At 50.8% G+C, this 23,820-nt stretch overlaps 9 protein-coding genes across 9 annotated transcripts; 5 read left to right on the forward strand and 4 right to left on the reverse strand.

Annotated features, from left to right (window-relative positions):
* Positions 1–274: 274 nt before the first annotated feature.
* Positions 275–953, forward strand: PC9H_004374 (uncharacterized protein; the record flags this gene model as incomplete). Its single annotated transcript, XM_036773958.1, has 4 exons — positions 275–315; positions 365–421; positions 480–527; positions 575–953. The coding sequence occupies 4 exons, from the start codon at positions 275–277 to the stop codon at positions 951–953; spliced, it is 525 nt and encodes a 174-aa protein (XP_036635431.1).
* A 112-nt stretch (positions 954–1,065) lies between these two features.
* PC9H_004375 (uncharacterized protein) lies at positions 1,066–1,723 on the reverse strand (the record flags this gene model as incomplete). The annotated part of the gene is made up of 3 exons (XM_036773959.1): positions 1,066–1,201; positions 1,251–1,398; positions 1,453–1,723. 3 exons carry the CDS (start codon positions 1,721–1,723, stop codon positions 1,066–1,068), a joined length of 555 nt encoding a protein of 184 aa, XP_036635432.1.
* Positions 1,724–1,943: 220 nt separating this feature from the next.
* PC9H_004376 (uncharacterized protein) lies at positions 1,944–3,774 on the forward strand (the record flags this gene model as incomplete). The annotated part of the gene is made up of 5 exons (XM_036773960.1): positions 1,944–2,162; positions 2,216–2,583; positions 2,639–2,767; positions 2,819–2,925; positions 2,975–3,774. The coding sequence occupies 5 exons, from the start codon at positions 1,944–1,946 to the stop codon at positions 3,772–3,774; spliced, it is 1,623 nt and encodes a 540-aa protein (XP_036635433.1).
* A 1,155-nt stretch (positions 3,775–4,929) lies between these two features.
* Positions 4,930–7,166, reverse strand: PC9H_004377 (uncharacterized protein; the record flags this gene model as incomplete). The annotated part of the gene is made up of 8 exons (XM_036773961.1): positions 4,930–5,008; positions 5,060–5,100; positions 5,153–5,532; positions 5,584–5,644; positions 5,699–6,657; positions 6,718–6,793; positions 6,846–6,953; positions 7,011–7,166. 8 exons carry the CDS (start codon positions 7,164–7,166, stop codon positions 4,930–4,932), a joined length of 1,860 nt encoding a protein of 619 aa, XP_036635434.1.
* A 2,220-nt stretch (positions 7,167–9,386) lies between these two features.
* On the forward strand, positions 9,387–9,959 carry PC9H_004378 (uncharacterized protein; the record flags this gene model as incomplete). The annotated part of the gene is made up of 2 exons (XM_036773962.1): positions 9,387–9,464; positions 9,627–9,959. The coding sequence occupies 2 exons, from the start codon at positions 9,387–9,389 to the stop codon at positions 9,957–9,959; spliced, it is 411 nt and encodes a 136-aa protein (XP_036635435.1).
* A 3,362-nt stretch (positions 9,960–13,321) lies between these two features.
* Positions 13,322–15,333, forward strand: PC9H_004379 (uncharacterized protein; the record flags this gene model as incomplete). Its single annotated transcript, XM_036773963.1, has 3 exons — positions 13,322–13,717; positions 13,768–15,061; positions 15,110–15,333. The coding sequence occupies 3 exons, from the start codon at positions 13,322–13,324 to the stop codon at positions 15,331–15,333; spliced, it is 1,914 nt and encodes a 637-aa protein (XP_036635436.1).
* Positions 15,334–15,366: 33 nt separating this feature from the next.
* Positions 15,367–16,080, forward strand: PC9H_004380 (uncharacterized protein; the record flags this gene model as incomplete). The annotated part of the gene is made up of 1 exon (XM_036773964.1): positions 15,367–16,080. One exon carries the CDS (start codon positions 15,367–15,369, stop codon positions 16,078–16,080), a length of 714 nt encoding a protein of 237 aa, XP_036635437.1.
* Positions 16,081–16,694: 614 nt separating this feature from the next.
* Positions 16,695–18,680, reverse strand: PC9H_004381 (uncharacterized protein; the record flags this gene model as incomplete). Its single annotated transcript, XM_036773965.1, has 6 exons — positions 16,695–16,747; positions 16,940–17,174; positions 17,249–17,442; positions 17,495–18,134; positions 18,192–18,394; positions 18,443–18,680. The coding sequence occupies 6 exons, from the start codon at positions 18,678–18,680 to the stop codon at positions 16,695–16,697; spliced, it is 1,563 nt and encodes a 520-aa protein (XP_036635438.1).
* A 1,913-nt stretch (positions 18,681–20,593) lies between these two features.
* Positions 20,594–21,956, reverse strand: PC9H_004382 (uncharacterized protein; the record flags this gene model as incomplete). The annotated part of the gene is made up of 5 exons (XM_036773966.1): positions 20,594–21,084; positions 21,147–21,178; positions 21,238–21,441; positions 21,501–21,684; positions 21,746–21,956. 5 exons carry the CDS (start codon positions 21,954–21,956, stop codon positions 20,594–20,596), a joined length of 1,122 nt encoding a protein of 373 aa, XP_036635439.1.
* Between the last annotated feature and the right edge of the window lie 1,864 nt (positions 21,957–23,820).

Raw genomic sequence — 23,820 nt, forward strand, 5'->3', positions numbered from 1 at the left:
GACAACCTTCCAAGTGCCATACGTCGCAATGGGTCGCGGCCGCCCTCAAATTCACCACACTGAAGAGGAGAAGATTGCAGCCAATAGAGCGAAAAGCAAACGGAGTTATGACAAGTATGCATTCTGTTCAATGCCTCACTTTCTATGGTGTCTTACTGAGTGGCTGCCTAGACTCGGACGTCGTACAAGGCAGGAAGTCAGTCCCGCTCAATCTCCCCCTGCTACTTCACGACTACCTGGTCGACCCAAAGTCTACCACACAGAAGAGGAAAGAATGGAAGCCAATCGAGCCAAAAGCAGACGTAGCTATAGAAGGTATACTTGATCTTATTCTGGTTGGTCTGTCTTACACTAAGTGGTCTAGACATAAATTAAGCATCGGGGCTAAGAAGGTGGTACGGTATCGTGCAGAGACAAGAGGGTATGCACATGTCTTTAGTGCAATATAGGGATGAGATTTGACCACTTTCTGCGCATAGCCATAACAGACTGATACCAGGAGCCTCGCGGCGCAGGGGGCCACTTGGGTGAGTTTCTATCCCAACTACCCGAGGCTTTTGCTGATGATTCATAGCCTTGACCCTGAGACGATTCCTGAATGGTTGGCCTTAGTACAACAGGTATCAGATAAATTCCAAGCGGTGACAAAACCCTCCACGCGAGCATACGTTGAACGACTATACCAACGATATGCCATTAGCCGGAGAAAGGACATACTCAGTGACGCAGTGCTCGAGTTCACTGGCTTGCAAAAAACCATTCAACGCTGTGAAGCAGGGCTACTACAATTAGTAGGTGTGGCAAATGAGTATAGAGCAGCAGAAAGTGTGGGGAAGCAGGTTCATGAGGCGCTGCAGTGTGTCGATGACATCATTTGCAATTCCTTATGTGGATACAGTGAGGTTGTAGATATGTACCGGGCATCTCAGCTGATGTTCCAGTCGCTCGAGTAGTCAACTAGTCACACTTTATGAGCAGGGCATGATCATCACATAATTTGCGGCACTTGGGTACAGATGGCGCTAGGGAATACCAACTACGAAATTGACTCAACCAGCGCCAGCTCTAACCATCGACATGGACGAAGGTCCTTCCGTTGTCAGCTGCAGCCTTGAAGTGGGAGCGGGCTTGAGGCTCATTGGCACAACGACGTGCAGCCCAGTAAGGCACACCGTCGACAAGGTGTTTAAATTCATCCTCCCTAACGAAACTGTGAGTAAAGCAAGAGGGACACTACAGCTAGGACATACCATACGCCATGGAATACACCAATCTGGCGGCCAACAGTGATGGAGTACCAGCGCTTGGAGGGTGTGGCAGACCGTGGTGCGTCAGATGCATCCGCACGCAAGACCTCAAGCACAAGGGTTGCGCTGCAGTTGGTACAACGGATATGGCCTGGTGAATGAAATCAGTCAATTTAAAGCGTGAATACATGCTGAAATGACTTACCAAGGTCAACGGGCTCAACCTCTGGACCTGTGTCTTCGTCAGTCATGCCGTCGGTGCCCACAATTAGGACAGGCGAAACGGGTGCAGCGGCGGTACCTGCTGGAACAGCAGGAGTGGGAGCGGTGGCGGGTGCAGCAACAGCGGCAGTGGGGACTGCAGGAGTGGGCGCTGGTTCCACCAGAGCAGCGAGCTGAGGGGGGAGAGACAAATTGTGCTGTGCAAGCAGGGCGGCTAAATTCGAGAGGTCGCGAGGGCTGATAGTAGTCGACATGCTTGCAGGGCACTGAACGTTAATGCAATACAGTAGGTGAATTGTCTTATATAGGCTGCTCGATGCCTCGCAAATGAAAAAATGGGCAGTTGTACGCATTTTGCCGTGGTGGTGGACGGTGGGAGGAAAGTCTAAAAATGCACCTTAACTAGTCAACTGACTCACTACATCGACAACTGCAAACTCAAGCGCACCTCCACAAACTTCAAGCTTCACGGTAATGGCACCCCCCGATAAAGTATCAGCTGAGCAAAAGACCTTCTTGTTCAGTCTAATGAACGCGTACCTTGAGGCACAAAAGATAGGAAGGTTAGACAAGTTTTGGCTCGAGATGCAAGGAGCATGGTTCCACAAGTGGGCTGAAGAAGAAGACACTACAATCACAGACAAGGAGGAAAGGGCAACCGCTCATGCTGAGGCCATTGCGGCCCGTATCAAAGTGAGTGTCATCATCCTTCACGTTATTCAACGACCCTGACAATCTACTTTTAGTACCTCAGGTGCTGGTACCCTAACCACTCTGGGAAAAAAAACCGTGCAAACCCGTATGGTCGACTTATCGCTCAAGCCGTGAAGAAAGCCCGCCCAACACGTCGACCACAACTTGTTCAGCTGTACACCAAGCTTTACTATGCTCAGCGCATTGCTCCTCTTGTCCAAGCCGAAATGCGACGGCTCACAATTCTTAAAGGCAAGAAGCCTTCTCGTGGTGTCTTCCTACGCTTGTTACGCATATACTCTACCGCGAGATGGAAGCTAGAAAAGGACAATATCAAAGACAAGGTTATAGCTGAGTACGATAGGCGGCAGAAGGAGAAAGATGAAGCAGCTGAACCAGGAACCCCTAGCGCGTATGCTGCGTAAGTCTCATCATCCTCCGTTTCTTGTTCATGCTCCATGCTAAGAAGCTCTCAGTGCCATTGAGGACATCTCAATTCACTTCGACGCCTTCAGCGATCTCCTTAGCTCAATGACAGGATGGAGTTTCACGCTCCTCGCAGGTGGGCCGGATCCCAATAATCGAGGGCAGATTAGGACGTTCTTGTACGTCTTGACACATTGACGCATGGTTCAACTAACTGATGTATACGACAGTGTGCATTCCGGGAAGAACCATGCAGGCATGCACTTCGGAAAGGCTATGCCTAACTTTCTCCAGCAAATTGTGTCCCCTTATGCCGTGTTTCTTCGTTCAGTGTACAGTGCGTGTTATCTTAGCCTTCCCCTCGTTTTTTCTCATCTCGTTTGTAGCTCCTTCGGAATGTGCTGCACGCTCTCTACTCCCTATCCAAATCAATCCCGAGGAAAACCGATCCGGACCCCCCGACTTATCCCTTCACGTTGATGTGCCTGTATCTGAATCAATCCCTGCTGTTCTACAAGATGCGGCGACCAACCCCCTAGTGCAAGTTGCGGCATCTACTCTACCAACTGGGGTGGCAACCCCTGATGTTTCGTGTGGTGCTGCTACTCCTATCATGGTGTCACTTCCTCACCCCACATCAGACTTTGATTACGACTTTTCGTTTGAAGAACTCAACCTTCTCGGGCCAGGTGACTTGTCCTTCGAGCAGCTCGATGGAGCTTTGGAAAAGATCTCTCCCCCTGGGGGTTACCTGTCGCTAGTTGACGAACTCGCTGCCCCCCTTCCTGAGGATATCTTACGCCAGCTTACAGAACTCGTCGGACCGGACTGTCATCCAACCCACACGGCTAGTGACACCCCAATCGCGGACGCAAATGCCCTGAGCAATATCCTCGCTCACGACCATTTGGCGGCAGATGCACAACTACCCACTGGTCCCCAAGAGCCCCCCGTTGCCAGCTTGCCAATGCCACCTATGTCTCCCCCGCCAACGCCGCCTACCACTGATGGACCTATCGCGCCTTCAGAGCCCCAAGAGCTAACACCGCCTGAGTCCCACGCACCAGTTACGCCGCCTGTTGCCGATGGGCCTGCAGATGCTGCTGTCTTCTGGCTCCGGGTCGCAGGCAACTCCACCCACTCCTCAAGTCCTGAGCAAGTCAGCTTCTGGAAATGGGACCCGTAAGAGGACAAGGGATAACATAGATACGGCCTTCATTATTCACGGGAAGCGTGCTCGAAAAACCAAGAGCCGTGACAAAGTCGAGGCCATCGCACCAAGTCGCGGAAAACAAAATCGTGCGCCAAAATGACCTGGTATTACTGCTAGCCTATGTATGGACTCGTGCTTATATGTATATAGTTATTTCTTGTTATCATTGTTCTTGTCGTAGTCAATGTTGTATACCAGAATTAAAATGAGCATTGACTAACATGTTACTAAGTAATTGATGTATCACCAGCGGGCTATGTTAAGGTATAGTATGTATCAATAGGACGTGTATCAACAGGACGTGGGACTCGATCCTAAGTCGACCAGCGCTTAGTGTCAAATGCAAAATGTACAAGTCCTGAGCGCCTACCCAAGGTGGCAAGTTCGACTCAGTAGGCTCGATACTCTTCTACGCACCATTGCGAGGGCACTGCATGTTGCCAAATGTACCCTCATAGTTCATCTATTGTTACAGAGTGTAGAACCTCAAATTATATGTGGAAAACATATAAAAGACATACCAAAAACATGTACACACTGTCATGTTCATCCAGAGCCGCGAAAGCCTCATGCACTAGCTCAATAGTTGGATGGTGCATATGTTGCACATAATATCATAATGTTGCTTGTGTAGCTAATGGTATGCTGACAATTGAGGGATTCTATTTGACGGGCCATATGTCACAAACATACGAGGGAAGAGGGATCAAGGCTTCTTCCATCTCACAGTACATGTGTGACAGCCGAGATCTCACATCACCAATGACACGATTGCATTCTAAATAAAGTGGGGAGTCGAAGATCTCGGATGTTCCGATGCATACCCACGGCTTTTTCAGGTCAAGAGGGCGGGTGGAAGGGCGGGTGGCAAATGGGGGGCGCTGATGAGGATGGCGGAACGGGGCACGCTAAACGACCAGGACGCTAGGCACTGTGCACGAGCCACAGAAGCGAGCTGCACACGTGGCCTGTCTAGTTGATACATCGCCGGGTCACCGAGTGATACATCACTGAGTCCTACCTTGATTGGGGTCATTGATGTATCAACCGCTGGCTTTAGTGAGTGTGATTTTATGTATCAGATGGACGTATACGCCTGGCCCTGCATGACTTCGTCAGTGCGCCGATCTACCTCGCTCGATTTTCTTTGGGTGTCAGCTTTATAGCGAGGTCTTGTGCAAAGCCGCACATCGTCAATGTGGGGTTCCTATTGGCTGGCTTAACTACTAGCGAAGGCAAGAGGGAGATACAAACATACCAAGAGCCAGCGGTAGGGAACAATGCTCCCCCAGTCAGATACTGCAAGAGACGTCAGTGGAGTGCACGTGGAAGGCAACATGTCTATACCCACCACATTATTCACTCCCTTCAGCTTGTAATTGTTATCAACGCAAGCGTCCTCCCCATCACCTAGAGGTAGCAATGATGCTTCGTGCACGATGCCGTCCATCCTGATTGTATCGTTACCAGGCCTGTACGCCTTCCACTCACCACTACCGGCTCCCTTGGGTTCGTGCCACCACTCAATGTCGTCTGTGTGCCGTTCACCAGCCAGCACCTCAATCGCCTTGAAGGTAGCGTTGTCCATCACATCCCACAGATCCCTATCTTTCTGAGTGAGGAGGACTTGGAGGACACAATTGGCAGTGGGATCCTTGTTGGTGTTGAGCTTGTTGAGCCTGAAGAAAGACGACTCATTGTCTTCGCTCAGTTCTCCTAGCGTTGCGCAAACTATCTCGACGGGTTATCGAAGTGACAACACTCAACCAAATGTGAGCCTACCAAATATTACGTAGTCCTCAGATCCTCTGAGTTGCTCCTTGCTTGCAGCAGCTGCATAGTCCTAGAATGGCATCAACATTGTAGAACAAAAACCAATGCTTGGGGAAAGATGTACTGGACAGAACCGAGCAGCGTCCTCAGCATCCTGGTTGGGGTCGGGAGATGAGATTGCGGTGATTTGGATGTGGTATTGAAGGTGATTATCGGGGTGCCTGCCGGCGACATACTCAGCTGCAATCTCGAGGCTATCGGGATTGAGGTGCCTGAACAAGCTTCGGGGGACCCGAGCTACGATGTGGCTTAAGAAGTGACCAGTCATAGTCCGACCTGCGGTACGTTGAAGTTCCACATTGTCCGGGAAACTGTTCAGTATCAATGTTGTACTGGGAAATGCCCCGGCACAGAGAATGACCTGGGTTTCCTGCTTCACAGGCAAATCGGTGGAGCGAGAAGAGCGGATGGCGACAACAGAGACATCGTCGCCAGCAGGAGGAGGCGGAGGAAACCCAACACTGGTCATTAGATATTCCACAGAAGTATCCGTTGCGAACAGGAGAGGGGCCCCCTTTCCTTCTTTGGCGAGCTGTTGCTGTTTCTTGTACAAGCTCAACAGAGGGCCAGGAGTCGAAAACTTGGTGAACCGTATTGTCGATGTCTTTGCCATGGACGATACAGCCAAAGGTGCAGGATAGGCTTCATCTGCAGTCCGCATCTTGTCTAGTCCCCTTTCCATATGGTCGTTGATTTGCGACTGCAAAGTTCCGTACGGTTCTCCAATCTCATCTGCACCAGTCACACGAAGGAGTTTATTGCATCTGTCCCAGAACGCTGGCTCTTTTGACGTGTTGACCATGGAATCGGGCCAATTCCTCATTAGCTCAGGGGTTGGGCGCAGGGACCAGGCAGACCAAAATGTAGAGCGTCCTCCAAAGAACGGTGTCGAACCGTGGACAAATTTGACATCGCTTTGGAAGGTGTCCCGCAATAGCATGAAGGGGAATGTTTCGCTGGGACCACCGAGCGTGTACTTGAATGGAAGCGGAAGGTTCTGAAAGTGATCCGGAAGCCAAAAGTCTTTTGGTTGCATAATTAGACGATTTGGATGATGGATATATGATTGAACTCGATACCTACCTCCACGTTCCAGACAGACAATCCTCTTGAACGGATCTTGCTTTAATGTCTGTTCAATAAATGCAAGCGCGGTGAACTAGAAATCCAAGAAGGTAAGCAATCAGTCGTTGTCGTTACATGATACTCACGCCTGAGCCAATAACAATGAAGTCTACGTCACCTCGTCTGCAAAGGTCCTCCCATGTCTCGTCTGACATTAAGAAGTCTTTCGCAATGACTTGCTTAGCGGTGGGAGCCTATAGAACGAAATATCAAGATCCTCGCTACAAAGGGAATGCATATATGCCACATACTTGAATGCCTGGCTCTGGATACCCGTAGTTATTGAATGGTGCCGTGTTGACTTCGTGTAGGCAAGGCTGGTAAGATAAGGGACGATCACGCTGCGTATAAGACGGAGCGACTGGGTGCGGAGCAAGTCTGGGAGGGAATTTGAGGAACTCTTCCATGGTTGTGAACTGCTGGAGACGAGCTGTGGGCAGGAAGATGCTCGTGCATGTGAAGCTTCTTAAAGGTCCAGGGAGTCAGCATTAGATAGATCAAGCGCTCACCGGGATCGGTTGAATGGAAGTCTGCAAGAATAGAAGACGGCAGGTGCTAGAAGCTGTTCATGACATTGTCATGAGAAAGTATTCTCAATCATGAAGGAACCATCTCAGGTACGAGTTGAAAAGACCGGACAAAAATCTGCTTGAGGTTAGCAGACTTCCCTCAGGAACATGCACAGTCGACCATTTGAAGGGAGGAAAGGTGGAGACCAAGATCAAGGGTGAATTAGATACCGTGCTCGACTCCTAGCCAGGAACGAAAATATCCACAGCGGCTGAAAGGCGGTCAAGAGCTCAACCGAAGGAATGGAAGTTCAAGGGACTAAATCGTCTTATTGACGATATGTTGTTTACGGTGAAATGCAAACACCGGGGGTGCTTTGAGAATAGAGGTGACTCATGATCAGGTCATGAACGCTCGCGAGTGATAGAGTACCTCACTAGTTGTCACCGAATCCTAGGTTCAATTGAATGAATGCCACTTCCAAACATCAAGTGTTGTCAACATTACCAAGTTGAGGAGAGCCTCCGAGGACCCGATGGCAAAGGAGCGGCCAAGTCTCAGATGACACCTTGGTGTAGCGCCAAACAAATCAGGGAGTCTGTGCAATGGCACTGGGCAAGATGTAAGGTTCCCAAAAGGATCCGATAGTTCAAGCATTCCGAGAGTACGTGTCAACCAATGGTCGCAAGAATTGCTTGCACCGGGATCGGCCAACGATGGGTAAATGGAAGGCTTTCAAAACTCGGGAGGCTTGTAAGAGCGTGTATGACACATGGTGTGAGCGGCGCGAGCGCAGTATGGAGCTCTGCCGGCCGATAAAGGGGGCTCAGAAGGACTTCAAATAAGATCCAATGACAAAGGGCATTAATGATGGATATGGAGATAAAAATCGAAGAGGGTGCGTAATAAGAAATTGATCATACGCTCAAGACTGGAGGCTTGCTTGCAGGACCATCCCACTAATCAACGTCTAATGCCGCAGGTAACGGTCGACAATCAACTGAACCCGAGGGTCAACCTTCGAAAGGATCTTTACTGTATCGCTCTAAGAAGAAGCAGCTGCCCGTCAACCATCCGTTGACATCAGAGTCGTAAATTTCTTACCCAGAGTATATCTTTGAACTCTTGTCCTTTCTCACTGTAGGGTTGGCACCCTGTTCAAGCCTTGATACACGAATTATTGTACGTATACTATCGTTTCGTTTACTTCCTGTTTCGGTCCGTCATCAGCTGCGGCTGCATTCATTGTTAGGTACTAGCTTACTAGATTACACATGCGCACTCTGCATGTCTAGTTACATGTAGTACAAGTATATATAGTACCTACATATCTACCTACAATAACAAGAAGTACAGTTTCCCCTTCCCTCCGTTGCGTTGCGTTTGAGTCGAGTCCAGCAGTCGCACGCGGCGCTGCTTGGTCGCGTTTCCGTCCTCCGTTCCGTTCGTCACGTGGCGTTCGGATCCCGTTCATTCGTTTCTTCTTACTTCGTCTTTTGGTGGGAACACACCATTCCCAGTCCTCGCATTCACACCAGCGAATACGATTTCGCACCTACATCACTAATAACAAAGTCACTTGGCTCTGTGACTTTCGAAAAATGGACGTAGGCTCCTTTGAGCGACTCTACGCCACCCTGGGACTCGTCTGGCACGCCCACTGACCCCCATATGAGTTGGCGTGCACCCTCTTCCGCCGGCCTCGCAAGTGGAAAGCGGAATAGCAAGAAAACAGGGTTCCACACTCCACGAGCAAGTTCTGAGTGGCAAAATCCTGGATTGATGCAGTTGGCGGTTATTGTGGGGTGGGTGGGTGGAAGGTGATTAGTCAACGCTTGCGCGAAGAGGATGTTAAGCACTGTGCGCGTGCGCGTGCGAGATAAGCGACGTTGACTTCTTCCAAAATATTATGGGACTTACGCTTAGATAGGTAGTATTTTGGGCTAGGAGAGCTGTACGAGTGCCGTCGGGTGAGTGATGTGCAGTACTGAAGGGAGAGGAGGATCCTCACTAAGGAGTACAAAACTCTCTGCTACTAAGCGCCTCAATCGCTGAGGGTGCTTCGAAAATCTTCTGTGGTATTCACGCATACAAAGCGAACACACACCTGCAACAAAATGGTCAAACTGCCGTCCGCGCGGCAAGCTCGTATAGGTCTCCTGCTGCTTGCAGCATTCCACCAGCTCCGAGTGAGGGTGCGTGTGTGGGGCCGCCTGCACATCGTCGGGTATCAATCGGAAGCAGTGCTGACTGTACAGAATCTCGTGCGACCCGATCTCAAATTCGCGGTCGCCCGTCGTGCGGGAGAACACTTTGAGTGACGGCGCGCAGCACACCAGTACGTGCTGTGCGCTCAGACCCACGTCGTGCACCGCGATGTTCTCGAAGCTGTGCATACGGAGATATGGCGGATCTTGCAGCTCGTCGACACGCTGCATGCGCACGCCCATGAGCACGTCGAATATGACGGCTTCGCGGAGCCCAGAGACGATCAGGGAGGATTAGACGAAGCGGTAGGCGTGGGTGTCGAACGGGGTGTGCAGGAGAAGCCACGGCCGGAAGTGTGCGCGCGACGCGGGATAGAGGGCGCAAGCACGCGCGTAGGCGTCGAGTTGGCGGGAATCAGGAAGCGAGAGCGCAGGTGGCGGAGATGTATCGTACTCGCTGGCAATGCCCCAGACCTCCTTTGACCTATCGTCCTGGTCAAACACGACGAATCCCTCTTCTTATTCACAGTGTACAAATCGGCGTACATAGTTGAGTTCCTGGAACAAAAAATGAATTGGGTTTATGAAGTGAATGAGAACACACCTTATCGAGTGACGATAATGTCTCGCCCGTAGCCAGATAAGTAACATTCAGTGAGCCTTCACTGGAGGTGGACACGATGAATCCCCTGCGTTCGTTGATCCGATGGACGTGAGAGTTGGCTGCGGTGCTGCTATGCTGACGAAGCGTCAATGGTTGTCGCCCAAGCCGGCCTTGGGCAATGAAAAGGCGTCGTTGGCCTTGAAAGCATCAGATAACACGCACATGAGCAAGAAAGGGAAATACACACAGGATGACTTCCACCCGTCTACGCCGACAAGTAATTGTGACGAGTATATCTCATTGTAATGGGTGTCCACAGGCACAAAGCCAAGAAAGACGGCGGTGTTGTGGTAGATTCAGGTTTCCTGTGCTTGGATGAGGTCGTTCATCTGGTGGCATACTAGGCGTAGCAAATGTACGGTTTTGATTGGAGAATGCGAGAGTACGTTGAGAAAAAGCTCACTTGGCAGATCGTTGATCATGGTGGGGTCGCGCCTAGTATGAGTGCTCCTCATCCATGACTAAAGCAGGTAACCCTGGACACATACCTTAGGGACGAGCGGGTGGATGAGTCGTGGGACGGAGTTTGGACCCTTCGTCTATACCGGCTGGTCAGTCACATGACACATTGTGGTTGCATAGCGAATGGAGGGAGAATGCGAGAGTATGTTTAGAACGAGCTCTGTTGGCAGGTCGCAAATCATCGTTGCGGGCATTCATTGTCGCATGGCATGAGGAGAGGGAAGATAGAAGAGTGCAGGTGGCGAGGTGGCGAACGACTAGAGAGCGACGAGGAACAAAGAAAGACGAGGGGGGTGAACGAGAACGAGAACTTTAGGTAGAATGAGAAAGAAAGGGAGAGAGAAAGAGGACGAAGGAGCGCGAGAGAGACGACACCGACGTCTCCCCGTTCCACTTCCGCCGACTGGGGCTGGGATGGACGAGCCCTATCCTATGTGGCGTGCAGGAAACCCGCAGAACGCGAGACACGAGACACGCAGAACGGAAACGCCGGACATGTGCATGAGGTCTTGAAGCTTAAAGGACGAAGAGACACGACGGAAGGGAAAGGTGTAGGCGATAGACCAAGAAGAGAGAGGGCGAACATAATGGATGAAGAGGAGGAATAGATAGAAAGGAAACAGACTCCAGAGCGTAACGAAATGAAAAACGAAACGAAGACACGGAAACGTGAAGCCTACGCGAAACCAACCAACCAACGTACACCCACGCCCAACCTACAAACCTACACACGAACGCCGGTGGGTAGCGGGGAAGCAACCTACGGAATCTATTCACTCACTTGGACGAGATGGCTGGGTGCTCTGCCGCCCTCGCGCGTTGGGAGGAGTGCCGTGTCGTTGAGGGGTGGGCAGCTGCAGGAGGGAGTTACCAGTGCGGGGCACTAGAGGAGGAAGAGAAGGGGGAGTAGACAAAAGACACGGACCAGCACCAACGAAACGAAAACAAAGGGTTCGAACTGGGTCGAGTGGGTTCACAAGTGCGAGGTGGTCTGGCGGTGCGGATGTGCGCGAGTAGGTATGCGCTGAGCGAGACGGCCATGTGTGAGTGAGGTAGGGGGAAGGAGAGCGAGTGCGAGGCTGACCGCACGCTGTTGTGGTTGGTGCCCGATGGATCGCATTGAGGTTGAACGTTGAACTTTGAGGCCTGATGCTTGAGGCGTTGGGGCGTGTCGGCTAGCGGGGTCAGACGGTAAAAGAGCGGTGTAGGCGCGAAGTGGAATTCGCTATGTGAATGCGAGGACTGGGAAGGGTGTGTTCCCACCAAAAGACGAAGTAAGAAGGAACGAATAAACGCGATCCGAACGCCACGTGACGAACGGAACGGAGGACAGAAACGCGACCAAGCAGCGCCGCGTGCGACTGCTGGACTCGACTTTCGCAACGCAACGGAGGGAAGGGGGAAACTGTACTTCTTGTTATTGTAGGTAGATATGTAGGTACTATATATACTTGTACTACATGTAACTAGACATGCAGAATGCACATGTGTAAGTAAGTAATCTAGTACCTAACATAGAATGCGGCCGCAGCTGATGACGGACCGAAACAGGAAGTAAACGAAACGATAGTATACGTACAATAATTCGTGTATCAAGGCTCGAACAGGGTGCCAACCCTACACTCGCCAGCGCGGTCGATGGCGAACCTGGCCGACTCCTTTGACGTCATCATCAGCAACAGGAAAACTGTGCACTAGTCATCCAGTTGTGTCGGTCCGCGACATTGGAGTACGACAGCAAACAATGGCCCCACAATTTCTCGCTTCCTCAAGTGGATTGGCGCGTCTGACACATGCTTGGAATGAGTCTACGAACTGTTCAGCGTACAACACCATACCAGTTTCGAGTCGGCGTGGGAGCCGTTCTATCGAAAGGGACGTTGAGGCAGTTGCTGGTGACTGTGCGCCACGCGTAAGCTGGGAGACAATCTGTAAGTAATCGTAAGTTCAATTGTAGACTGACGTAGTAGCGATACTTGTGCGGCGAAGGGACTGGAATCAACGACCATAAGGTTCGGCTTGGACTGATAGATTTGGGAGGTGAACCAGTGAACTGGGTTAAATAAGGAAGCGTGCTCACGTTGTTGTCAGCAGCGCCGACCAACTAGAGTATACTTGCGTAGTCTTCGAGCTACCTGAAGAGGGTCAACCCGTAGATTTTGATCAGTTCATACTCATTTGATACATGAATTGACTTTGAGCAAGGAGCTCATCCAGTGGCTGCTCAATATGTCTGCAATGGGTCAGTCAAAATAGAAAACCGGAGGGTCAGAATCTAGGAGGAACTTACCGTTGAATGTGAAGTTTGAGCGATGCATTCAAGTTTGGTTGTTTCTTTTGGTGTCAGATCAGCTCGCAACGGACACAGTCTCATGAACGGATGCATGAACGTGGTCAGCATGGTAAAACAGGCGCATAGCATGTGTGCTCGACTCTTTAGGCAGCTCTGGGTCAATATGGACACATACCTTAGGGACGAGCGGGTGGATGACTCGTGTACTAACGGAGTTTGTACTTCCTTTGTTAACTACCTACCATAATAGGAATGTCAAACAGTCACATGACACTCCGTGGTTGTGGTTGAACCTGGTTGAACCACCAACCATTCGCCACCGCCCACATCCCATTGTTCCAAACAGCCAAATTGAGAAGGTGAGCCAGCGCGTATGTAAATATGGTCTTTACACTCTGCTTCTCTCTTTCAAACGCCCACCTCACCATGTCTGAACATTCAGTATCTCAATCCCAGTCTCAGCAAGAAAGTCCTGCAAGCACGCACTTCGAACGCTCTCGGGAACGCACCAGCCCAAACAACCCTCTCCAACACAACGATCCTCATCCAACGCCGCGGGCACTCAGGACTGGACGTCACCACGACTGGTCAATGGATCCTATAGACCTTGAGGAGATTCGGGAAACCCTGGTTCGCGAAACTCGTGGCCAATACATCGTCTCGTCGGACCCGGTGGAATTTATGAACAAGTTCCTCCCATTCAACGAAAGAAAAGATGAGTCCTATCAAAAGTTCAGATCCCAGAAGGTCCCGAAAACTCGCATCCAACACCTCAAAAACATGGGCAACGCGAAAACCAAGAAACAAATGTACGGTCATTTTGTAAGTATCTCTGTATTTACGGACTGGGCGCTCGCTTATAGTCCTTCTAGGGGAAGGCAACCTCTCAGTGGCCCGTCGCCTACCGTGACAATCATCGTAAGCTCTACGTTAACGACACACATGATTACCGCGACCCCGCCAGCGGCCTCGGACCTGATTACACTATCGACGGCGAAGAGCTTTTACCACGTCGTACGAAGTTGAAGGTCGACTTTGCCAACTTGCTCAGCTTCGTCGAGTTCAAATTGAGTGCGCTCATGGACGCATTTATTGACGTCGATGGTAAAGAATACGAGAAGGAGAAGACAGATTCAGGAAACAAGGACAGGAACGAGGAAGAGGACAGCGTGCACGAGGAGGACGCAGAAGCCGAACAGAACAACTCTGACCCCGCAGGCCTTGAAGAGCCCTTCATCGCTGAGGATGAACGTCCCAGCGAACGCAAGCCAGAAGATCCCTTAGAGGCCCTGAAGCATCCCCCGACAGAGCTGGTTCCCTGTGAGAAATACCAAGCTGAAAATGATACCAATGCAGGCCGAGATACCCGAGGCCAGATTGCCAGTTACGCAGGAGTCGCCATGGCCATGCAGTTCCGCAGTCACTTGTTCAGCGTTCTCATCTGCGGCAAGTATGCAAGATTCATTCGCTGGGATCGCTCTTGTGCGATTGTCTCTCGGCGCTTCGATTATACCGTCTATCCCGAACTCTTATTCGAATTCTACCTCCGCTTCGCTCAGCTCACGGATTCCCAACGCGGACTCCTCCCCGGCTTCTCGGTACTCAGCAAGAAAGAGGGCCTGATTGCAGTTGAGGCCCTCAAGAAGTATGCTGACGAGACATATGCGGGAGCTGCTGCGGATGAATACAAGAAGGAGATCGCGTATGATCGCCCGCTGCTCTGCATGGAATTTGAAGGAGAACGTTACGCGGTACCCATGGGTCGCTTCGACGGCGGCTCGTACTCTCCGTTTGGCCGTATGACACGGAACCGCGTGGTGGTCCTCCTCGAGCCAGAGCCCCGAGTGATGTACTTCAAGGACTTTTGGCGCGAAGACTCCGAGTATGCCGAACCAGAGGCTGAGGTCTATCGCCTCATATCTGGGGACGAAGACCTGTCAAAATGCCGGTACCTTGCAAAGATGCATGCTGGGGGAGATGTCAGGGCGAACAATTGCGCAATCACCACTATCTGTCACACTCACACGACCTTCGGGGTGGGCGGGGAGAAGCTGAAATGGAGGCCACTGACGGCCCATTTCATCGTTCTTGAAACGGTCGGTCGTGATTTGTGTTTGTTCAGAACGGCGCGCGACCTGGTTTCATGTGTAGCCGACGCCATGGAAGGTGTGTGCCTACATGCCATTTTCGCTACCAGTACTAACAATTTGACAGCGCACCAACTCGTATACGACAAACTCCATATTCTCCATCGTGACATTAGCGCGGGGAATATACTTATCTCTGCGCTCGATAGCAAGGAAGCCCGCCACGGGATTCTCATTGACTGGGATCACTGCATCTTCATGAACAGATTGTCCAAGGATAGGCCGACCCGGGTAAATCGCACCGTAAGCCTCCCATACTCTTTGCTTGATTCGTCTGATGAGCTACTATAAGGCCCATGGCAATTCATGTCAGCCAACTTGACCATGAACCCAACGAAAGCACTCCATAGCCTCTTCGACGACCGAGAATCAGCCCTTCATGTTCTAATGTCCATGGCGCTTCGATATCTTCGTCACGATAAAACCCAAGTCCTTCGCAGCTACTTAGCGATGTTTGACGAGTATTATGTCCTGGGTAACGGATCTTACTTGGGATCGCCAATGAAGAAGTCAACCATAATGTCGGGTGACCTGGACATTACATTCGAAATCCCTGCCATGAAAACACTGATAGATGGCCTTTGCAAACATTTCGCTGCTCTTTACCGCTTTCGCCAGGAAAACCCAGGTTTGATCGACCCCCCGTCCAATTGGGCCGAAAGCCTTGCCACGACCACCCCTCCTTCCAATGTTGCCGATGCCCTTCGATATTATACGCGCAGATTTCATCAAGATTGTCTACAGTCAATCAATAAAACAGACTGGCTTTACTCATATCTTCGTAACTGCATCCTTGACATCCCCGATCGAGCGGCTCACGAATCACACTGGGTCGACAACACCACCGTACTACGTGAGGTTCCCAAAAATAACAATGGAAAGCGAGGACGTGCAAACGATCAATGGGATCAAAAACGAGGGTCAAAGTTTATAAAATCGCGCGATGGTAGCGCACGCGCAATCGACCCGATACTCGAATTACCTCCTGCCGCATTTGTAGGCACGGGGCTGAGTTTACCGCGTTCTGGCACGGAATAGTCAGTTTGTGTTGCTAGTATACTTGACTCTGCGTCTGTTTCAACACCCCTTATATCTTCAGCATGTAACATATATTCCGTAACATAATTATTTATTGCACAACCGACGGCTATCCTGTCGCGAGATAGTGTGTCAACCGCCGACAGGCAGTAGGCGATCTACCATGATTACAAGTGGACCACCAAAAGGTGGCAGACTTTTTAAAGTTCGACTCAACCAGCTATGAACACCCCAGTGCTCTATCTTCATGCCGCTCTACGTACGCCCACGTCGCCAATCAATGGTCCGGACCATGCGAGCACGCCAGCGTAACCATTTCCGCCAAGTCACGGCGGTCGTTGACGAGATGGGATGAACCTGCCATCTCGACTTAGCACACAGGTAGCTTATGCATCCTTTTATCATCACGCCATCCGGACCGCCTCAAGTTGGATTACCGACTCCCGATACCATTTTAATGTCGATATTGAACAGCCTAAGGAGCGCTCCGAAAACTTCGTGCACTTGGGACAGATGCCAGCCCGTCAAGGGAGAAATTGCAATCAACAATCTGCACTTGCTCGCGATGCGTTCGGGCTAATTAAACTCGTCTCATCATTCGAGAGAAACCATAGTTACGCCAGTACGACATTAAGGTCATATATCGTCGACGTCGCCGCAATAGCATCTGCAAAGTCCAAGATACGCGGAATCAGCGTCTTTGTTTAGCAGACATCAAGTCTTTCACGCTGGGCTGAGTAGGGAGTGAGTGAACTTACTGGCGGTAGCGGCGACGACGATCCGATCGCCATTCTCCAGGGCTGCCCAGAGTAGACAGAGATGAGCGACGTAGTGAGATAAGGAGTGATTAGCGACTCACTATGAACGATCCCCGCAGAGCCCAGGCCCAGCTCTTGATTGAACGCTATGCTATCCCGGTCAGGATAGGCGGATATGTCGCAATTTACAAAGAGGCCTGTGTCGGTCATCTGCAGGCAGCTGATGTACTGCAGGTCAACGCGGCGGCCCATGCGAAGGACACGGTGCACAATGATATCCGATCCGTGGCTACCATCGGGTCCGAGAGTGAAATGCACGATGAACACGCTGCTTGCCTGTACAGAACAAAATGGGACGCAAATATAAGACGTCATCTCACATGTGAGGTAATGATATGGTTGATGCGTACAGTAGCGACGGCAATCCTGCCATGCTCGTAGGCGAGGTATATTGACTGGAACCTCATGGACCCTAGCTGGATGTCGAGCGCGGTCGCGCGCAGAGTAGTTTCGCCCGATATGATCCTCTGAAAATTGGGCACGACGATGAGGCGCGAGCAGGAGAGCAGGAGCGCCATATGCGATCCACAAGGGGAGACATGTGCTGCACACCATTATCAACGTCGGGCAAAATTAAATACGCAGAGAACGCGCACCAGCGACGAACTGATCGAACTGCCGTTCCGCAGGCATTGTGGTATCGATCTCCTTCTCCGTACTGCACCGTACGAGCTCTGATTGCGGGAGCGCGTGGCTGGACGACATGTAAACGAGCCTGAATCGCTGGTCGCCGTAATACACCTGGTCTGACGTGATATCCAGCACGCAGCGCCCCGTCTCTCGCGAGAACACCTTTAGCACCGACTCGCAGCACACGAACACATGCCGCACATTCACGTCCACGTAGTTGATGTCGTCCAGCCCGTCCCCTTGTGCGTTAGCGTCTTGCAGGTCATTGATAAGCTGCACCCGCGCCCCGGTGAGGACGTCGAATATGAACGCCTGATCGGTGCCAGAGACGAGGAGGGAGGGGTAGACGAAGCGGTAGGCACGCGTGTGGATCGGCATCTGCAGGAGGAGCCACGGCCGGAAAGCGGCACGGGATGAGTGGTAGAAGGAGGCAGACTGCGCACATGCATCTAGCTGGCCGTCGTCGGGTAGGGCGGAGGTAGGTGGTGGAGATGTGTCATACTCGCTGGCAAGGCGCCAGACCTCCTTCGAACCGTTCATCCGGTCAAAGACCACGAACCCTTCTCCGTATTCACAATGCGCAAAGCGGCGTACGTAGTTAAGTTTCTGGAGGTCCCGCAGATTACTGATTAAGTGGTTTGATGGAACTTATAGGAAACGCACCTTGTCAAGGGCCCAAAGAGTCTCACCCGTTGCAAGATCAGTAACGTTCAGTGAGCCTTCGCTAGATGTTGACACGATGAACCCTCTTCGCTCGTCGACTTTAAACCGATGGACCTTCGAATTGGGCGCGGCACTACTATGCTGACGAAGCCTCGATGGCTGTCGCCCGAGCCAGCTTTGGGCAATCAAAGCCCGCCGTTTGCCTTCAAAGCATCAGATATCAGGAGATATACAATGGAAAGCATTCGCACAGAACGACTTCCAGCTATCTACGCCGAGAAGGGACCGTCGCGAGTAGATCTTACTGTAGTTGACGTTGCCGGAGGGTACGAATCCATGGAAAACGGCGGCGTTGCGGTAAATCGATGCTTCTTGGGCTTCAAGGATATTATGCAGCTGATGGCATACTAGGCGTAGAGAATTCAGGGTTTCGATTGGGACATAAGATAGTACTTGGAGAATGAGTTCGGCTGGCAGGTTAGAGATCATGACAGTGCGTGAAGAGAAGGAGGTAAGCGGCGCTTAAAATCACCAGTGCTGTCATATATACGAGATGATGATAGTCGATCCTCTTAATCCTTCCCTACCTCTTCCCTGCACCGCTGTCTCACTCAACCAACACACATAATTGCGCGACTCTCTGCACAAGTGAGCGTACACAAATGAATACGAAAGAACACGAACGGGCCCTAATGAACTCGAATGGACATCCCCAGCATGAAGAAATCGGACGACAGGAAACGAGCAAGTAGAAGAATCGAAAGAGGGTCACAGCGGACGCGGGGCGGGCCAACATGGGTGTACGAAACGATGCGTGCGGAGGTAAAGGAACGACGCGGGGAACGGAGAACGGAGCAGGGCAAATGGAGGACGACGGAACTTCAGGAGCGAAGAAAAGGAGGAAAGGGAGGGACGGAGAACGAGAACACACGAAGGAGAACAAGAATGAGAGGAGGGGGACGACTGGACGTACATGCAACCATCGAAACGCGAAACGAAACGATGTCTATACTTTACATGAAACTTTACATGAACATTGCTTTATATTATCGCCCACATAGATACTATCTTGTAGAGAAATATAATTATGCTGATGAAGTACTGGACAGCAAGATAGATGTTTTCATACTATACTCAGTCCACCCTTCTTCTCCCATTGTCGAATGCAATGCCCGACCTCCAATCTTGCATAAGAAGGCTAGGATAACAATGCACCTACTCTCCAAAACGAGATGCGTAGATCGACAAATCTAGTTTTGCACCGGCGGCGGCATCTCGTGCGGCCTTTCGATGGCGAACTAAGCTGGAAGTGCGCAATACACATACTCCCAGCCCTTCCACAGAGTAAGAAATGATGGTAGGTGTCCCGAGTTTTGTATGGTATGCACTCTCGACCAAGTAAACTCGTCCGAGTAGAGAATACCTCGATTGAGTGTATCGGAGCAATATAACGCCAATGATCTGATTCAAAGACGGTCTTTGAAGGGTCCAACGACAAAGAGCATTAATGATGTACACGAGGATAATAATCATACGCTCAAGACTAGAGAAGCTTGCTTGCAGGACCAGCCCACTAATGAACGTCTAATGCCGCAGGTAACGGTCGACAATCGACTGAACCCGAGGGTCGACCTTCGAAAGGATCTTTATTACAGTTGATTAGCTCATAATGCATACACTCATGATGCATATTTCTCGTAATGCATTGACTTTCCATGGGGACCACGTCGGGAGGCGGGGAATATAGTGCATAATGCATAATGCATAATGCATTGCTTCACAAATGAGGATTTGCATTATTACATCGCCGGATGAAGGGTCGGGGGACACCGGCACCATTGTAGCACACCGAGAATAAACCTTTTTAGACTAAATTAGGGTGTACAGCGCCACCTCAATGACGACTCGGTAGTACAAATCTATTACAGAAAACAAACCACTAAACAAAGACCCCATGCCTCCATCTGAACCCACTCAAAAGGTGCGGCCCAAGCCCCAGCCGTACAATCGCAAGCCAAAGGCACCTGCAGCAAAAGCAGACCATGCAACAACAGCAAAGCCAATTGCTGAGCGTAAACGGCAGAACCTAACACTCATGTGGTGGAGTCAGATGATTCCGATGACGAAGAAGAGCCAGTCGTACCAAAGGCCGACCTTCTACATCTGTGTGAGCAGTTGGAGAAGTCTTGTATCCACCCTGCCCTTGCATCAGAACGAAGCTCGTTTCTCGCACAAGAACTCCGAAAATTCCGGGGACATTTACGGAGCGAGATCAGAGCTGGACTCAAGCAGAGTACCTTAGCGGGTTTCCTCGACGCGGCGATGGACAAGAATGGTGGGGCATAGGTAATTTACATGATTCTGCCGGATATAGCAACTGTCACATATTATATCAGCTGATATCACACAATGTGACAATTTCGCATTGCATATTTCTCATAATGCATTGGCCCAGGATGTCTCCCGACGGTATGCAATATGAGATAATCAACTGTATATCGCTCTAAGAAAAAGCGGCTGCCCGTTAACCAACCGTCGACGTCATAAAATCGTAAATTTCTTACCCAGAGTATATCTTTGAACTCTTGTCCCTTCTCACTGATAACGAAGTCGCTTGGCTCCGTGACTTTCGAAAAATGGACGTAGGCTCCTTTGAGCGACTCTACGCCACCCTGGGACTCGTCTGGCACGCCCACTGACCCCCATATGAGTTGGCGTGCACCCTCTTCCGCCGGCCTAGCAAGTAGAAAGCGGAACAGCAAGAAAACAGGGTTCCACACTCCACGAGCAAGTTCTGAGTGGCAAAATCCCGGATTGATGCAGTTGACGATTATTGTTGGGTGGGTGGGTGGAAGATGATTAGACAACGCTTGCGTGAAGAGGATGTTAAGCACTGTGTACATGCGCGCGCGAGATGAGCGACGTTGACTTCTTCCGAGATATTATGGGACTTACGCTTAGATAGGTAGTATTTTGGGCTAGGAGAGCTGTACGAGTGCCGTCGGGTAAGCGATGTGCGGTACTGGGGGGAGAGGAGGATCCTCACTAAGGAGTACAAAACTCTCTACTGCTAAGCGCCTCAATCGCTGAGGGTGCTTCAAAAATCTTCTGCGGTATTTCTCCTTGTTGGTGGACCTCGCTGCCAACAATAACGACGCGCGGAATGGAAGTAGAGATTTCCGCCGTCTTGAGGATCAATGGAAGAAGGAGAAAGATGAGAAGTGCTGGAGCCAAATAGTTGACTTGGAGCCTTTCGTCGTGGCAATGTCAGAGTATTCGGCAGCATAGGGTTATGATGACGTGACTTACGATGTCTCCCATCCATCCTTGGTGACCTCGTACGCGCGAGGGATGATAGCCGCATTCGCAACCAATATATCAATACGCTCGACTTCTTTCTCGAACTTGTCTGCGAACGCTTGGACGGAGGCAAAGCTGCAAAGATCGACTAACCACAGCTCAGCCCTGTCGAAACCAGTGCTCTTTTTGAGGTCTTCGCGGTTCGGTATTGAATTCAGGGGTGTGTGCACAAAATGGGAGTAGCGATCACTCACTTGTCACTGCAGCAGTCCCCCTTTCCTGACTTCTGCAGGCCATGATTAGTCGGCCAGGGTTCATGGAAGCGAAATGCTTCGCAGCTTCGTATCCTATCCCAGTATTCGCGCCGACTACGACAACAGTCTTCCCTGTCAGATCAGCTTTCTCTACCGGGGGGGCTGCAGTCCATTGGCCTTTAGCGAAGTCCCAAAAGGAGACGTGAACCATGATAAGTGGGAGGATAAAAGTAAGTGATTACTGCTCGGCGTTGCCATCTGTCCCCTTTATACTAGCGGATGCCGATATGAATCGCAAGTGCTACGGGAGTGTTTAGCAAGGATAAGATGATGATGACTCACGCATCCACCAGCCGTTCGGCTATGCGGAATCGGACCCTAAAAGCTCCACGTTGCGCATATCATTGTACTAATGTGTTTCGACAACGTGCATACAGTCGCCTGTACCGTAGTCAAGTGTGCATGAAACACTTTCTGCCGTCCTCGACCACGCTTCCAAGGTGTGCCTTAGTCACATCAAGTATATCCCATTGCCGAATCTACCTGAATGTTGCATGAACGCAAGGTTGGGAGTAGAAAAGTCAATGGCATCGCAGTCAACGCGGCCGGAATGTCCTTACCCCAAGCAGAACGACCCTCCGGGGTTCTTCGACCATACGCCAATGGCGTCCTTCTGTGGGGCCCGTACCCGGAGGACATCCTAGCGGTTAGCGCGACCGAGTCGTAGATTTCTCATCCAGAGTATATCTTTGAACTCTTGTCCCTTCTCACTGATAACGAAGTCACTTGGCTCCACGACCTTCGAAAAATAGATGTAGGCGCCTTTGAGTGACTCTACACCTCCCTGAGACTCATCCGGAATGCCCACTGCTCCCCATATGATTTGACGGGCCTTTGCTCGCCTAGCAAGTAGGAATCGCATGATGCGGATAAGGAGGTTCATACTACCGCGAATAAGGTCCGAATAGCAGAAGCCGGTATTGGTGCAGTTGACGATTATTGTGGGGTGGGCTCCTGGAAGGTGGTTCGCCAATGCGTGTGTAAGGAGGACATTGAGGACGGCGTCGCGATAATCTCAAGGAGAACTTCGGTCTACTTACGCTTTGATAAGTTGTATTTAGTGTTCGAAGAGCGAGTTACAGGTCAGCGGGACGTCGTATGTGGAGGCGTGGATGGACTCACTGGGGAACGCAGAGTTCTTTAACGATCCAATACCGAAGTGTTACATATCCATATCATAGCAGAGCATTACTCACTGGTCACTGCGGCTGCTCCCCTCTCCCGACTTCTACACGCCATAATCAGCCGTGCGGGATTCATGGCGGCGAAGTGCTTCGCAGCCTCGTATCCTATACCCGTGTTCGCGCCAATCCCTACGACAGTCTTGCCCGTCAAATCAGCTTTCGGCGGTGCTGCAGTCCATTGTCATTTTATGAATTCCCACGGCGATACCTGAACCACAATGTTTGCGAAAGGGTTGGATTGGTTGATTCTCTCATCCTCGCTGGCAACCGATGTGAATCCTGGACTGTTGGGTCAAGAAAAATGACAGATTCCGCTATCCGCCACAGATCCGCCAACGGCTATACCGAGCGGACCTTGAAAGCTTGACGCTCCTCCTATTACTCCAATGGGGTACTAAGTGCTAAAGCTTTCAACTCGTTCTAAGGGTTGCTTAAGGTCGAACCTTTGAAGTACTGACTTTGTAAATACATTCGGAATCCAGGTCAGATTTGAATGCTACATCCACGTATACGATCAAGTCAGCGAAATCCTTGCTTGGTTTTGAAAGATGATCAAGTGTTGTTACCTTCTCGACAGCTCGACGCCTTTTTCTTCGGAGGAACGTCGCGCTCCGCTTCAGTGTTTGTTGAATTGCATAAAATCACCCATGAGAGGAATCTCTTCCTCCCGATATTCATAAGTATTCGTGCGCTGCGCAGAAGATCAAGGAACGACTCTATCGCACTCCGCGTCAAAGGCCATAGTCCAACGAAAGCTTAAACTGGCCCCGAAAAATAAATGGGGGAGGAAGATGTTCACCAAACCGTTGAATTTAATTTTGAGCCCATATC

Source organism: Pleurotus ostreatus (genome assembly GCF_014466165.1).
Source record: "Pleurotus ostreatus strain PC9 chromosome Unknown scaffold_2, whole genome shotgun sequence".
NCBI classification, from domain to species: Eukaryota; Fungi; Basidiomycota; class Agaricomycetes; order Agaricales; family Pleurotaceae; genus Pleurotus; species Pleurotus ostreatus.